The sequence below is a fragment of the Beta vulgaris genome, chromosome 2 (genome assembly GCF_026745355.1).
Source record: "Beta vulgaris subsp. vulgaris cultivar EL10 chromosome 2, EL10.2, whole genome shotgun sequence".
NCBI classification, from domain to species: domain Eukaryota; kingdom Viridiplantae; phylum Streptophyta; class Magnoliopsida; order Caryophyllales; family Amaranthaceae; genus Beta; species Beta vulgaris.
The window spans coordinates 5,603,003-5,617,632 of record NC_079203.1 but is presented as its reverse complement, the minus strand read 5'-3'; the positions used below and the strand labels follow the sequence as shown (position 1 = coordinate 5,617,632).

General features: G+C 33.9%; 1 protein-coding gene across 3 annotated transcripts; it reads right to left on the bottom strand.

Moving 5' to 3' along the window:
* Positions 1-1,325: 1,325 nt before the first annotated feature.
* LOC104887585 (probable choline kinase 2) lies at positions 1,326-7,728 on the bottom strand. Of its 3 annotated transcripts, none has more exons than XM_010672246.4 (9): positions 7,034-7,726; positions 5,604-5,978; positions 4,584-4,705; positions 4,301-4,493; positions 4,060-4,177; positions 3,708-3,755; positions 3,142-3,242; positions 1,933-2,077; positions 1,326-1,724 (listed from the first exon to the last, which is right to left on the bottom strand). In XM_010672246.4, the coding sequence occupies exons 1-8, from the start codon at positions 7,253-7,255 to the stop codon at positions 1,982-1,984; spliced, it is 1,275 nt and encodes a 424-aa protein (XP_010670548.1). In that variant the 5' UTR covers positions 7,256-7,726; the 3' UTR covers positions 1,326-1,724; positions 1,933-1,981. The 3 variants fall into 3 exon arrangements, 2 of the variants coding, with proteins under 2 accessions (XP_010670548.1, XP_019103575.1); XM_019248030.3 differs by having other exon boundaries at positions 5,604-6,035; positions 7,034-7,170; XR_007270915.2 differs by lacking the exon at positions 1,326-1,724 and having other exon boundaries at positions 1,947-2,077; positions 4,053-4,177; positions 7,034-7,728.
* Between the last annotated feature and the right edge of the window lie 6,902 nt (positions 7,729-14,630).

Here is a 14,630-nt window from a genome sequence, read left to right as displayed (position 1 = left end):
GCTCAATTACTTTATATATATATGTAAATAATGTTTTATATATTTATACATAAATATATTTATTTTAGAAGTTACACAATAATAAATTAATAGTTTTATTTTCTAAGAATAACTCCAAAAAAAAAAAAAAAGACGAGTAAGGTAAAGATAATAATAGATCAACGCTTGGTCAAAGCACAACTTGATCACAACTCAGTTCGTCAAGTTTTGAGTTCGAATAAAATTAAGGAACACGAGCCGAGCTAACAAGAGTTTGGGTTCGACTTGACCGATAAGCACCCCTAGTTAATATCATGTAGTCATATTAAATTCTCATGTGATGTCAAGTGATCTATCTCGAATTTGGTATTATGGTCGGGTCAAATTTTCTGTTGGGGATTGAGGTGGGTGTTGACTTTTAATTGAGATTATCTTGATTTTGGTGAAATCCAATTATTTTTGTGTTTCAAGTTGGATATGGGTCAGTTTCGGGATTTTGTCAGAATATAATTATAAATTACGTTTTTTTTTTTTTTTTTGCAAAAAACTAACTTATAAAAAAAGTTGTCAAAATACCTTTTTAAAAGGATTTATTTTGTGAAAGATTACCTCTTACCGAAATTGAGGAATTGACCAAATATTCTGGCTTTCACACAAAAAAAAAAAAAAAAAAAAACCATTTAAAAGGTAGTTTTTGACAACTTTTTTTATGAGGATTTCGCAAAAAAAAGTAATTTATAGGATACTTTTAGACAAATGATTCTTTAGACTCTAACCATGTGTAAATTAAGCTGCTTTCTTTGTTTTCTTCTCAGATTCAATTGCGGTTACCCTAATTATCTTTGAATTTGGGTCAAGTTCGGTTCCAACTAGCCATCTCAAGTTTCTAGTCAAGTCGACTAGGATTACTTCACGTATGGGTTATTTTGAAATAAATTGGTCATGTTTATTGTGAGTTCGGATCATGTTCAATAATCAATCGGATCATCACAAGTGTTTTTCAAGTCATTTGGGTTTACCTTGAGTTATTTTAGGTTCAAATTAATTTTTGATTTGATTTGGGATAGATGTGCTTCTAATTTATTGGTTTTTCAAGTTAACTTGGCTATGTCAACGTTAGCACTTACTATGTTATACTACGTTAGAGCTAGCAAAATTAACACACACTTGATTACCTAATCTTATATTATCCTCTGAAATCCAATCAAGAAAGAAGGGCAAGAAGCCAAGAACCAATTATTTGCAATTTTGTTGCCCTTTGGTACTTTAAAAGACACTACTTGTGCAAAAAAAATTAGGATCTTTTTGTAGTAGTATCTTTTCTTTGTATAACTAATAAAAATACGAGTACAAAAGAAACTAGTCATTCAAGAAAACTAGGTTATTTGTTTTTCTGTTCTTTTTCTCTACACAGCACCTATAATACAGCATTTGTTTCGATACATCTACATACACAAATTATTATACTTGTAGTGTACTCTATAAAACTTGAACATACGTACCCAAAACAGAATACTAAAGTTTACATGTTATGTTCATCCACCAAGCATGACTAGGTGCTAGAAAAAAAAAAATGTTCTTCCAAGACAGGTTAGAACTCCTTCGAAAGTATCCTCAGCTTCGCCGGCTTCAAATCTCTAGCTCTTTGCTACAAAAAAAGATGCAGAGCTTACCATCAGCACCTTCCTCAGCCAAAATGCACCTTGCTCACTTCTCTTCTTTAATCTTTATCCGACTTCCTCTCCCTGCAACGAGTCGAAAGTCAATGGACAAAATTGTCTATATCAAACTTAACGTAAATGGCTTTTTATGAATGAAAAATGCGATGATATATATGTTGTATAAATGATAGCTGCTGAAAATACTTCGTTAAGAAATTCATATCATTATATGTCACAGAAATACATAAACCTCCTTTCTTTCTTCCTAAAATATGTGTAAAATAAATAATACCTTGCTAGAGATTTGAGCAGGGTACCATGTGCATACCAGCAGCAGCAGGTCAAGAACCCAACAGTTCAGGCTTCGTCCGCCAATACTGCTGAAACCTTTGCCTTCCATACTCCAAGTAGTCAAAGTCGATTTCATTTACATGATGCTGGAGATCAAGGGTAAGAAAAGACAGATGTTGAATCAAGCAACATACGAATAAGATAATATTGGGAGTCGGGACACACAAAGATAAAAGACCGAGATCATAGCCACTATCGCTAACAACTAAGAGTGTGTTTGCTTTTCCTGGAAAAGTGGTTTTCCCATTTTCTTTTGTTTGGTTTGTGAAGGTAGAAAGTAGTTTTCCCGATAATGGAAAACACTTCCCTTTCTAAGGGAAGTAATGTCCCAACTCCCACTTCCTTCCCTATTCCTTACCTGCCTCTTTCTCTTATTTCCATCATCCTCTTCCAATATCTTCAATTTCCCTTTCCTCTTTTAACTTTTCTTGTGAGTAACCAAACAAAGGAAGACAAAATTTCAATTGTCTCTCCATGGAAAACCTTTTCCGTCAAACCAAACAAAGCCTCTAGGGTGTTACTACTTACTAATCACTTATACTACATCCAGGGAAAGGGGGCAAGGAGAAGCTATTCTTAATACGCATAAGAAAAGAAAGGCTTCGTCCACATTAGGTATCATTCACAATTCAAGTCTAAAGGATTTCAGCTAAATACAAGAGATATATTTAAGTTGGCCATAATTGATCGAGATACAAGAGAAGATTCTAGTGGCAGCAGCAATGCAAAATGAATCCACAGCTTGGAAAGAATCCATTCAGCGCACTCTTATTGCCCCCTCAAGACTTCTAAGTAGACCCGTTCCTTGGTCTTCCATAGAGGTTAACATGGATGACTCCGCACTTCATCAACAACAGCATATTTCTCTCAAGGTTAAGAGTGTGCTCCAGATAAATTCTTTTATTTTTTAAAATGTAGGCGTGTGTATGCTTATGCCTCTGCTCTTATTAAAAAGAGGCAAATGTCTGAAGTGTGCAACTAAAAACATTAATGGAGCTCAAATCGCTCAACATAGATATGGAGTAAAAAGTGGGTCATAATAATGTTTGGGAACTAACTTTTGAAAGGGATAAATATTTCTTCTGTAAAAGGAACTTCTCATAGTAACCTAGTGGAAAAATCAGAGCGGAAAAGGAGGATGAGAAAGTACCGATATTATACCCCATATTCCCCAGAACAAATGAGTTGCAAGAGTATACTTCTCAACATCTTCAAGTAGCTGTTCCACTTCATAATCACTGACCTGGCATCCTGCATAACCAACACGCACCGATAATCTTATGATGCTTGAATTATTATGTCATCAACACAATATCAGGGGACAAGTACATAAAAGTTCTGAATTAACTACAGCTATATTTTTATACTGGCCATTTACAAATAACTTCACACTACAAAGAAACACAGCTTAAAAAAATTTAGCCATTTAAATTTGCCATATGTTGCAAGTACATTCAATGCACCCCTAAAGAACTTCCTTAAAAAAAAGCGGAAGTGGAAATGCCTAGATACATCCATAAAGCGAGGTAAAATAGTTTCTATAAGCTGCAGTAGTTAAGAAACACCTTGAAGCTAACCAAAGGGGATTCTGACAAGTGAATATGTTGAACAAAAATATCTAGTGAAGAGATTTATACTGTAGAAAGAGAAAAAGTTTTCAGGAGTCCAATTACATAATAAACAAGAAGTTAACTGAAAAGAGTTAGGTAGATATACCTGAGGAACTCAGATATATGCGCACAAACCTTTGACGCTCTTCCAGACCTGCAAAAATTATGGTGTCAATGCAGAGGTTGGTCAAGACTAAAAAATGATCACATATAGGAGAATGACAAAGAAAATTTTACTTGAAAAATGTGAGAGTTATCTGCGATAGCAAAAAAATAAAATACATTAAGGGCTATAGGAGTGACAATTAACTGATTAAGTATTAGTAGCAAATGCCATGGAGAGCGAAAATTTTTTATCCAGTCACAAAATTTTGGGAAATGAAGCCATTGCAGGAGAAATCCAATGGTATAACGGCACAGATAGGAGAGTTCCACCAGAGGTAGTGCTCACTTCTCACCAGGGTATTTATTATAATCCAGAAGATGAGGTGTTTCTGTATGGTAGTCAGCAGCCATCTCGCAGAAGTGATTGGCTATATCAAATGCAACAGGATTGTAGCTAGAATATTCATAGTCCTATAGCAGCAAAGAATTAAGTGAAAAAGAGGATTCATATGAGAACTAAAGGGTATAGAAAAAATAAAAATATGAGATGAATGACAATAATTAAAGATCACCACTTAGGACAAGCAAACTTACTATAATAGTTATTGACTTTGTTTGTTCATCTATCATTATGTTACCATATTGCAGATCATTGTGGCAAAGTCCAATATGTTGATTGCTTGAAAGTTTCCTTTCCAGTTCAGAGATTTCATGTCCTAGCTCATGCAAGAAAAATGCCTCAGCGTCTTCTGGAGATGATAGTTGTTTGGCTGCATTCAACCAATTTCTGAAAGTTTTAAAGAACAAACAATGAAAAATGCCAAACCAAAAGTGCAAGATATTGTTCAATAAAAACTAATAAAAGACAGAATAGTACCGTAATCGATCCCAGAGTTTGATAGTTTTTGCTCCAGGCATGTCAAGGTAATGGAACTCCCTCAGTTTGGCAGCTATACGAGCAGATATATCTGGATCACGTAGATCAGATGCTGATAGTGTCTGAAATTCCAAATTGAGGGGGAAAGGGAAAAATCAAATAGCGGAAACATATTCTTTTTTTATGAAGCAGCGAAGTAAACTTCCCTACCAGTTATAATCACCATTCTTAAATAGGGTACAAAGGCTTCATCTTCTTAGGAAAGAATGATTAGACCCTATACTTCTACGTACATGTCAATGTGAAATTTCTCACCAGTAGCACAAATTATATGTCAACAATAGACACACCCCCATTATTCTCCTAAAGCATATAACAAAAGGCATACAAGATGAATCAAATGCAAACGAAGACTGGTACAGATTACAGCTATTGCTCTAATATAACTATATGCTAGGCTGCTGATATATTTCCGAATAAAAAATCTCCACACATACAGAGAGACAACTCTATCTAGAGGTGTTTCTTGTTGCTAGCATCTCCCAAAAGGATCCCTTGATATGGGCCAAAACAGATTCTTAGGAAACTAAACTTCTATGATTGTCAACCATCTAAGAAGTGGTTGACACATCCACTTAAATATCTGTCCATGAAGAAACAATGCCAGCTTGCCAAATTCTTCTCCTCTTTATAATTCCGTATGTGCTCAAGCACAACAATGGCACATCTCAAGAAATTATCAGGACACAAAGTATACATACACCAAATATAGGACAAGGCTATGACTAATATCGTGAGCTTCTAACCTCATAATGATCACCTTGCAGTTCTCAAAATTTTGTGAGCATTATATAGAAAACTAAACGAGACAGATTTCAAGAGCCAGACACAGTACAAAATATTACCGCAGCCACCTTTATCTGACGAACTCTAAGCAAACATTAAAAAAATGCTAGAGAAATTCCTTCGGAAAAAAACAGTCGGGAGGGACAATATAAATAGTAAATCAGAAAAACTCACCCTTGCACGAATGAACTCTTCAATCCTCCCATTTGAAAAATGCCCTAACAGACGAGGCCCCTGACCATGCTTTGACATACACTCAAAAATCCGAATCTCATCTTCCCTATTGAAAAAGACATCCACACCCTCGCCATATATTCTTACTAAAACCTTCCTAGACATTTCTCCAGCTTTGGTTGGCCATTTGATTTGGTAGACTTCATTGGTCAACGCACCTTTTAATCGGGTCACTTGCAAAGCAGTTGGGTCGACTACATTACTCCACTTTGAAGCTATTGATTGAAGGATCTTCTTTGCCTCTGCTGGCAAAGGATTTTCTTTGTTGGCTTTGGTAGTATCTATGGCACCCATAACTTGAATCTGGTGACCTTTCTGCAAATATTTCCCAGTATCAAGACAACAATTTTAATCCAGCAGGACTATGTTTACCTGGCATTCAGAGTAAAATCTGACTCAGGATACAATCAACCTAGATGTACTAGATAATTTAAAGGTTTCAAAAACTAAGTACGAAGTACAATATATTTATATAATGTACTTCTAATTCTAGGGGAGTAGGGGGGGAAAGATGACAGAAAGTCGAGTACTGCTTGCTACCATTATCAGATAAAACCCCAAAATGTACTGAAAGCTTTTAAATTCTAAGATAGTTAACATGAATTACTCCATAAAATAAAACAATAGCTCACTCTGCTGGTTGAGGGTACGGTAGGATCAAAACCTATATAAACCCATTACCCTGTTCCTACACTTTGACAACCACCATTAGTGATCTATACGTTAAGAACAACATAGTCATTCGCGATCTTGTTAGATTACCCCCAACATATATATTTCAAATTATTTAAAGCTTTGTATAATTTTTACATACAGATAATGATACTTCCTCCGTAATAAAATAAATGTTACACTTTCAAAAATACACTTGTCTATGCATTTTTTATGAAGAGGACAGAGATAGAGAGAAAGAAAAAGGGGATCCATGTGATAGGAGAGAGATTATTGCCTAAAAAGGAAGTGTAACATTTATTTAGTTACAACAATATTTAGAAAGTGTAACATCTATTTTGTTACGGAAAAAGTATTAAGATTTAATGTATAGCAATATTAGCAAACATGAATCCACCAAAAAGAAAATATTAGCAAACATGAAAAGTATACATAGTAGGAGCATCATATATAGCGTACTTCTAAATCAATCATGCAAACAGTTTTTTGACGAGCAAGCACAAAAATGAATACTGGAAGAAGCATCAAATTATTTTACCAACAGAGTAAATGATGGACATAAACCCTTGCTAAACCTTAAACCCCTAAACAGTAAACTGCATTTCTTAATCCCAACAAAAAAACACAGAAACCAAAAATCACAAAGAAAAATAACAGAGCTGTAAATATGGAAAATCAAAGCAGTAAAAAAAAATTACCCTCTTTTTGGAAACATCATCCATGAGGTCCATGGATCCGCCGCCATGGGAAAAACCCGGAAGTTGGCAGGAGAAATCGGTATGGGTTTCGGGTAGAGTTAAAGGGGAAGACGTTTTTGGGTCTATAGTAAGCGCATAATCATGGGTGAATCTTCTGAAATTATGTAGACATTCATTAGCTTTTCTCTGAAAAGTTCTTTGAATTCCTACTCTGAATGCCATGAATGCTGTTCTTTCTAATTTTCCCAGCAATGAAATGAAAAGAATCGAAAAAGCTGATCAGTGTTTTGACTTAGTTGCAGAAATGGCGAGCTCCTTGCCTTCTTTTGTTGTGATTAGTAAACTCATTTACTATACACCGCCCTATTATTTTTTACTAACGCCCTGTATTTATATTTATTAAGTATTTATACTATTTTACTTTCTCCACCCTCCATTCTCATACTTCACCCCCCTGTCACGAAGGAAATTGAGAGTGAGGAACTCAACGGCAGCAAGTCAGCAAATATTTCCGGCGGCATTATTTCCGGCAATAATATTTTCCGGCAGCAATATTTTCCGGCAGCAATATTTTCCGGCACACCCCACCCTCTCTTCTCTCCTTCTTCTCTCCTCTGTTTTTTGCATTTTCATTATTTTTTTTTAAAAAAAATAAAGGGAGGCGTCCACCATGGACGCCCCACCATCCGTGGAGGCGCCCATGGCAGGCGCTCCACCACATGGAGAGGCGCCTGCCATGGGCGCCTCCACCGGTGGTGGGGCGTCCATGGTGGACGCCTCTTTTTTTTTTGAATTTTTTTTTTTTAAAAAATTAGGGAGGCGTCCACCATGGACGCCCCACCACCGGTGGAGGCGCCCATGGCAGGCGCCTCACCATGTGGTGGAGCGCCTGCCATGGGCGCCTCCACGGATGGTGGGGCGTCCATGGTGGACGCCTCCCTAAATTTTTTTTTTTTAAATTCACTGTATATTAAACAAAAAACAGAGAGGGGGTGATGGTGGGGTATGCGGTGGTGGTGTGTCGGGTAGTAGTGCGGCGGTGGTGGTAGCGCAGTGGTGGTTGTGCAGTGGTGGTGGTGCGGCGGTGGTTGTGTGGTGGTATTGGTGTTTAGTGGTGAGTCAAGAAGATGGGAGAGAAAGTGGAGGAAGATGGGTAAAAAATGGAGGAAGATGGGGGTGAGTCAAAAGAGGAGAGAGAAAGACATACAAGTATATAAATACGGTATAAAAATACTGTATTTAGGGCGTAAATAGGAAATATTAGGGCGTTATTTAGCAAAGCCCGTAAATGGTGAGTTGGTGACTGAACACCATGCTCAAGAGTCACAACTCACAACGCCCTTAAAATTAATCTCGAAAAAAAAAGTTTGCGGCAGGGTGATAGAGTATTTTGTAGGCATGTATCTCACTAAATTTTTTTTTAATATATCAATTTAAATTTAAGTTTTTGTTAAAAAATATTAAAAATATTATTTTTGGCAAAAAAGTCAAATTTTCGGTTTTTGACTTGATATGAATTTCGAAAAAGTCAAATTTTCAGTCTTTAAAAGATACCATAGTTGAAAGGTAAACATAACACCTAAAAATAGATGTTGTTATTTAAGGGAATCAAGGGGATGTCAGTGGAGGGAAGGAGAAGGTAACAAGTTAGAGAAATCCATTACCACCGAGTAATGATAATGGGCTGAAGAGGGGTTTGATCTAATAAATAAGAAATAAAAGTAGACAACCGCGCTTTTGTTTTATGGAATCCAAAAATATTGAATCAGACATGATCTTAATTTGGAAAGATCTTACTAAAAACAAGGAAAATAAGTTATAATCTTCATATTATGTATCTAAAACATTAAACCTTAAGGGCTTGTTCTCCCCAATTTATTTTCTGTTCAGTTCATATCAGTTCAGTTCTACTCTTGACAATACTTTTACTCTCACATATCACTATTTATTTCAGTTCAGTTCAGTTCAGTCCAATTGTTTTATGCCGAAGAGAACATGCCCTAACTCTTGATTTCATCAATTATCATTAAACATGATAAGAGAAGCACTAAGACAAGAGAAACTATATTATTCAAACTGATTTTGTCATTAGTTATCAAAAAATGCTCAACTAGCTTTGTGTAAAATTATATATCAAAACTTATCTTAAGGGTGCGTTCTATTCAACTTATTGGACCTGAACTTATTGGAACTTATCTGAACTGAACTTATTGAACCTGAACTGAACTTATTGGAACTTATTAAACCTGATTGGACCTGATTGGACCTGATTCAACTTATTGGACCTGATTGAACCTGATTGGAACTTATTAGACCTGATTGAACTTGATTGACCTTATTAGACCTTATTGGAACTTATTGACCCTGATTGAAACTTATTAGACCTTATTGGACCTGATTGAAACTTATTAGACCTTATTGGACCTGATTGAAATTTATTTGACCTTATTAGACAAAAACATTGACCATGAATAACATAAATATTACCACTAATGTAAATACTACCCCTCAAAATTTTTTATGGAATAATTATTATTATAATTCGTCCTTTAAAAAATAATGATTATTAATTATCTCTTATGATAAATAATTTAACAAAAAAATTACTATTTATATATTTGCCTATACATAACTTTCATCACTAATATATCTAATAGTGTTGTTTTAATTTTATAAAACACTAGTAGAAAATCAAAAAATTAATTTTATAAAATTCTAGTAGTTACTAATTTAAGCTGAGCAAAAGGCAGTGAACTTTTATTGTAAAGGGCTTGATTATGGGCCTGATTCTCCTTTTCCTAATCAATGAAAATAAGCTGAACATTTATTGCTAACAACAACTCCTTCATTCATTTCTTCAGCTTTCTTCACCTTTCATTTATTTGAATGTTACTAGAAGAAAGAGAAAAAAATGTTCAAAGTCACAGTAGCTTCAACTCGGGCGAAAATTGCAGATGAAATATGGTTGGCTGTTGATGAAGAAAACGTATTAATTGAAGAGGATGATGTAGAAGATGAAGAAAGATACTCCGATAAAGAAAGATACTCCAGTGATGATAATGAAGCAATCAATTGATAACATTTATATCTTTCATAGTTATTAGTAACGAAAACATGTTATCTCTAGTTATTTAAAGACGAATTGCAAAATATTGTAATTATTATTATTATTATTATTATTATTATTATTATTATTATAATTATTATTATTATTATTATTGTTGTTGTTAACCTTAATTATTTGACCATGATTATAATATTATTCAATAGCAATATGAATAATCAAATAATAGACAATAATACAAGTATAATACTATACATTGTGGTACTTTAATAAAAAAATTCTAGTAATAACATAATCAGCTAATAGTAATATGAATAATAAAATAATAGACATAATACAAATAAATAATAAAATAATAGACATAATACAAATAAATAATAAAATAATAGACATAATACAAATAAATAATAAAATAATAGACACTAATACAAGTATAATACTATATGATCATTGTGGTACTTTAATTGAAATTCTAATAATAACATAATCCGCTAATACTGATATGAAATTATGAATAACAAAATAGTGGACAATAATACAAATGTTTATTAAACATTGACTATTTGGACCTTATTGGACCTTATCAGACCTGATTGGAACTTATTGGACCTTATTAGACCTGATTGGAACTTATTGCACCTGATTGGAACTTATTGTACCTGATTGAAACTTATTGGACCTTATTAGACCTTATTGGAACTTATTGCACTTATTAGACCTTATTGCAACTTATCTGAACTTATCTGAACTTATCTGAACTTATTGGACCTGAAACTTAATTTTTTAAGTTGAACAGAACGCACCCTAACTTAGAGTGCGTTCTCTTTAACTTAAAAAATTAAGTTTCAGGTCCAATAAGTTCAGATAAGTTGCAATCAGTTCCAATCAGGGTAATAAGTTTCAATCAGGTCTAATAAGGTCCAATAAGTTCCAATCAAATGCAATAAGTTCCAATCAGGTCTAATAAGGTCCAATAAGTTCTAATCAGGTGCAATAAGTTTCAATCAGGTCCAAATAGTCAATGTTCAATAAACATTTGTATTATTGTCCATTATTTTATTATTCATATCACTATTAATTGATTATCACTAGGGGAAAAAAAGGAAGGGCTGCGGAGGAAGGGCTGCGTTTTTGATAAAAGCGCAGCCCTACTAGTGAAAGGTTGCACTTTTGTACAAAAGCGCAGCCCTACATAACAGAAGGGCTGCGCTTGTAGAAAAAAGCGCAGCCCTTCTTACTTCAGAAGGGCTGCGCGTAGCCCTTCTGATTAAGTAGGGCTGCGCTTGTGAAGGAAAAGCGCAGCCCTTCTTAAAAAAAATTAAAATAAAAAAAATCCCAAGCTTTCAAATATTGAGCGGGCTTCAAAAATATTATCCCTCCTTCTCTCTCCTCTCTCACGTCCCTCATCCATTTTCCTCCTTCTCTCTCCTCTCTCACGACCCTCCTCCCTTTCCTCCTTCTCTCTCATCCTCTCTTCTCTCTCAAAAACTCCCAGAAATGCGACAAACGCGACAAAAACCCTGAAATGATTTGCACGAATCATGCCGATGGAGTCCGATTGCCTATTGTGATTCCTTTTCGGAAGCAGAACGGGCCAACGAGTCAAACTCACTGCTATGCCGTGATGTTTAGGCTTTTTAAGCCATCCGAGTTCGTTTAAGCCTCCAAATAGGCATTTTAAGTTTTTTAGATTTTTTCCCCCCTTAATTATGTATTAGGGTTTTGTTTTATGTATTTAAACATTATTAGGTTAATGTTTGGAGGTAGTTCTTGTATTTTCAGATCTATAATTTCTTAATCTTTGTTTTGATTAATGTTCTTGTACACTTCTCTTTGTTTTGATTAATGTTCTTGTATACTTCTCTTTGTTTTGATTAATGTTCTTGTATTTTCATCTTCGTTTTGTTTAATGTTCTTGTATTTTCATCTTTGTTTTGATTAATGTTCTTGTATTTTCAGATCTATAATTTCTTCTCTTCTGTATATTAGTTTTTGTTCCTTTTTTTTTCATTTGCGTTTCGTTCTTTTTTTTTGTTTTGGGTTTAGTATTTTCATTTTCGTTTCGTTTCTCTTCTCTTCTGTATAATTTCAAAAAAATGTGAGATTATGAGTTAAAAAATGTCAAAAATGTTAAAAAGTGAAGGGCTGCTATTGAAAGGGCTGCTGTCAAAAAGCGCAGCCGTACATGCCTTTTTCAGCGCAGCCCTTCTTCATTTTTCCACTAGTGTATGTTACTATTAGAATTTTAATTAAAGTACCACAATAATGATATAGTATTATACTTGTATTATTGTCAATTATTTTATTAAATATTTGTATTATTGTCTATTATTTTATTATTCATATTACTATTAGCTTATTGCATTATTATTAGAATTTTTTATTAAAGTACTACAATGTATAGTAATATACTTGTATTATTGTCTATTATTTGATTATTCATATTACTATTAGCTGATTATATTATTATTAGCAAAATATTATAATCATGGTCAAATAGGTTAACAATAATAATCATTATGAAAATATGATTGAGGGGTAGTATTTACGTTAGGGGTAATATTTATGTTATTACTCGTCAATTTTTTTTGTCTAATAAGGTCAAATAAGTATCAATCAGGTCCAATAAGGTCTAATAAGTTTCAATCAAGTTCAATAAGGTCTAATAAGTTTCAATCAGGGTCAATACGGTCTAATAAGTTTCAATCAGCTCAATAAGTTTCAATCAGGTCCAATAAGTTCCAATCAGGTCCAATAAGTTGAATCGGGTCCAATCAAGTTTAATAAGTTCCGATCAATTCAGATAAGTTTAGGGTCAATAAGTTGAAGAGAGCGCACTCTTATTTTGACTAAAAGCAACTTATTATCTTATTAGTATATTAAGTTTGTATATAATCGTCGGAAACAACTTACATTATTTTAACCAAATTTTTTTATATTTATCATAACTTATTCAAAATGGCCTAAAGTTTAAAGAATGGATAAGAAAGAGATGAAGAAGAATAAAGAGAAAGAAGAAGAAGAAAGAACGAAAAATCAAAATCAAAGAAGAAGAAAGAAAGATCGAGATCAGAGAAGAAGAAAGAAGGAAGGTAAAACAAAAGCATGCACCGGATATTTCAAAAGAAGAAAAACCCAAAGTCAAACACCGAAATTTGACAAATTAGCAAAAATCCGACCAAAAGTTGTTTTTCTTTTTAAAACAAAATAGTCTGTTATTACCCTAGGAACACTACAAGAGGGGGGGTGAATTGTAGGTGTAGAAATAAACGTAACTTTTTGCGGAAATTAAAACTTAAACGAATAAACAAGCTAAAGGAACACAAGGGATTTTTACGAGGAAAAACTTCTTGGGCCCAACAAGAAGAAACAACCTCGACCACTAGGGATTTTAAACTCAACACTTTCACTAATTAGGCCAAACAACTCTGTTACAACCTAATTCTAACTCGAGCCCTACCTTGAGTTCCTAAACTCAAGTTCCTGAACCACTGTTCCCTTAACAGCAGTTCCTCTCAACTTCACTCGAAGTTTTCTCACACATACAAGCTTCACTCAAAGCCTTTCTCTTACAGAACTTCACTCAAAGTTCCCTTACCCCAAAAACCAAAATACAATTGATCGAAATAAGCTTAGTGGAATTAGAGTAAGAAGGCAAAGAACAAATGGCTATTATGAGAGAATGAAGGCACTGACACTTAATAAGTTAAACTCACTTAATTACTTAGTCAGACACAATTTGGAACTTATCTAGACTTCTATATTTATAGTGTTAATCATGAAGAACGTGGGATTAATGTTAGAGTACACGTTTTAATCCATTTACCCATGATGTTCCTTCCCCTAAGGAACACGTTTTACATCATGTCCCATGATCCCATGAACTATAAATGAACGTGGATAAAATGCAGCCATTACTCCTAAATAATAGGAGTTCCTTCAACATTATCCGAAAATCAGTTTTTATAAACTCTTTTTATCTTTAAATCTGAATTTCTAATCTTTAAGAAAATAATATCTTTGAAATAAAATCTTTCTAACAACCGGATATTTATTTTCTTATTTTCCGAAAAATAAAATCTTTTCCAAAACAGATTTTCTTTTTAAAACTGATTTTATCATTTGAAATTAGAAATAACTAATTTCCTATAATCTAGGCATGACTTACTCCATTATCTTTTAATCGTTATACTAAGTACACGCCTAAGTCTAGTTCCTTATATTAGTTCAGTTCCTTTAACATATTTACTAAGTGCCACTGAGTTTGTTCCTTACAGAGGAACAAACGCTTCATTCTCAAATATTCTGCCACAGTTCCTTACCATTCTTTCTTTGTTCCTTTACATTGGAACTAGAAAATAAAACGCCTAGCTTCTATTATTCTTGATCCAATGCTTGCTCCAGTATCAACATAGAAACTTCTTTACTTAGCCTTTGAAATCCTCTCTTGACTTCTTCATTGACTTTGTATTCTCCCAGTTCCTTGCATTGATACCTTAGACACCATACACTTAAATAATTCATTAGTTCACT